Here is a 2,712-nt window from a genome sequence, read left to right as displayed (position 1 = left end):
CACACTTTCTCTCTATCTCACACACACATACGTACACACACACACACTTATACGTACACACGCACACACACACACACATATATATATATTTATATGTACACACACACACATATATATATATTTATATGTACACACACACACACACACGCACGCACACGCAGACACGCACACACACACACACACACACACACACAATACATATATCTATATATATATATATATACCAATATATATATACATATATATATATATATATATTAATATATATCTATATATATATATATATATATATATATATCAGTACTTATTTATATGCATGTATGTGTTGCATGCATGTATGGATATGTGTTTTTGGGAATATGTATGTAATAGATATGTATGCATCTATTTTTATTGATCTGTAAATATAATTGCATGTATGTAGGTATGTACTTATTTGTACTGTGTATGGATACGCTTCTGTGTTTACGTTCGTATGTATGTATGTATTTTAATTATTTACATAGCTCCAAATTCATTCTCCCATCACTCACAACTTTCACTTGCACGTTTGTACAGACTCAGCATCAGGAGACCAAGAGAACCCAATTGATACCGAACAGCGTAGCGCTTCTAATAGCAAACCCGCACACGTGCGATCATCCTCCTACGCCGCCTTAACAGTACACGCAGCTAATGCACGCATCGTCAGTGAGGGCGGTGAGCATAAGCTTTCAAGTCCGAGCACAGAGTCAGCGGTATCCGAGGGGCATACGGGTATATCACCACACAGGAGAGCCCGGATGGCCAAGATGGCCAAGATGAAACAGAAGAGCAAGACCACACTCTCCTGGAGTGGCTTTAATGAAACGTATGTAGACGTTGATTGTTGATTGTAGCCCAGGGCTATGGGATGTGCTGGGGTGTGTTGTTTGAGGTGCAGGCTTGTCGATCATATTCATGCATACACATGAATATGCCTGATTATATATGAATGCAATTATACATATCCATATATATTTTGCATATTTCTGTATGTCATCATATACGTGGCAACTGAGTATTCCGGCCGTAGCATTGCAATTGGCTACACCACAGTAGTTTTACGGCCTGGCTGACCTATAGTCCATACGGTAGTGTAGCTCTGCAGCGTTGTGTTATGAACACGCCTCTGTATCTTCTACACATGGGCTAGTGCCAATGCTGTCGAACGTGGGGCGCTACATTGGGTATGTGGGGTATGTGGTCCCGCCCATTGACTACTGTAACTGTACCATTGACCATTCGAACGTATATCTGATTTTTGTATCGTTTTACCCGTATTGTACCTGATAGTGATACTAATCCTGATCTGATCTTCTGCATCTTGTATCTTGTAACAATTAGTGTAACCAGTAGTCAATCAAATGCTGGCCTGAACTCCTCCATCGGTTCACACGTAGCATGTCCAATAATGACTTGGACGCTGACCATTATAAACAATTAGGATACACATGTTAACAGGATGTTCTATATATCATCACTCGTCGCATATCGAATTAATACCTTAAATGTTGAGCTTTATCACCTTAAAAACAGTCAAGATTGACCTGATGTTCTATATATATCTTTACTTGCAGCATTACCGACAATGACTTAAACGTTGATTTGACGGTACGGACAGTCGCGACGAGTGCGCCACGGAAGACAACACCGTCACCTACACTAGAAACTGTAGACGATAAAGACGAGTCACCGTCTGAGGCATTCGAGCACACTGGAGTGCTTATCCGTTGTGAATTAGAGGAAATGGACATCAAGACACTGACGAAGTTGTACGATAATCTGAAAAAGTCGTTGGCAGGTATTGAAGAATGGTACTTTTAGAGACTTTATGTACATGTGTGCTTGTGTGTAACAGTATACGTGTGGCGTCGTGTGTATCGATGTGTGTGTGTTTAATCCGCACATACGTGGATGCAGTCGTGAACGAGAGTGTGGGCTGTATTCTAGTCTCTGTGACCTTCCACTGACTGTATCCGATAGGCGCCGTTTATACACTCAGACTGATTGTGTGTTACAAAGTACACGGTGAAAACCACGTGTGGAAAGTGATTGCTCACAGGCAGAGCATACTTCTGTGAATGTCGTAGTTCACTGTGTGGCCGGCAGTATATGGCTTGAAGGGGTGTGCTGTGCACATCTCAGCTCGTGAACGGATGCACCAGTGTTAGCGAGATTTGAAAGCACGACAAGCCTGATGTGTGATACATGCGTGTGATCATATCAAATTGCGCTCTACTCTCGAATTACAGCCTTCTTGTGAAGTATTCGGGGGGGGTTGCGTATTGTATGATTATTAGTGCTAGACAACAGAGTTGTTTGCAATTTTCCTTGCTGCTTGTACCCTCAATTTGTTAGTTGCTATGGTATTGACCAATTGTCTTCAAATCTTTAGCTCTCAATAGGGAGCTGGTACACGTACTGAATGTTCGAGAAGAGGCTGCAACCGCTCACGAACAGAAAGAGGTGCAGATGGCCGAAGTAATGAATAACATCAACGACTTATCAGATGCCAAATCATTCGGTATGTAAAAGTTTCAACCTTAATTCTGGATCTCTTTGTTGACATAACATGTTTGCTTACCAAACATACTTGCTACTGTGTTTTATATATTTATCTAACTCTCGTGCTGCGATTGCCTTCAAATTAACACACCAGCCGTACGAGCACTTCATTCGCTGTACCTATAT

At 41.3% G+C, this 2,712-nt stretch overlaps 1 protein-coding gene across 1 annotated transcript; it reads left to right on the top strand.

The window, feature by feature from the left end:
* Positions 1-557: 557 nt before the first annotated feature.
* SARC_14083 (hypothetical protein) lies at positions 558-2,553 on the top strand (the record flags this gene model as incomplete). The annotated part of the gene is made up of 3 exons (XM_014291783.1): positions 558-850; positions 1,599-1,822; positions 2,417-2,553. Coding segments are annotated over 3 exons (654 nt in total), but the record flags the coding sequence as incomplete, so codon positions are not given.
* Positions 2,554-2,712: the final 159 nt, after the last annotated feature.

The sequence above is a fragment of the Sphaeroforma arctica genome, assembly GCF_001186125.1.
Source record: "Sphaeroforma arctica JP610 unplaced genomic scaffold supercont1.4123, whole genome shotgun sequence".
NCBI lineage: Eukaryota > Ichthyosporea > Ichthyophonida > Sphaeroforma > Sphaeroforma arctica.
This window is presented reverse-complemented; position numbering and strand designations above follow the sequence as displayed.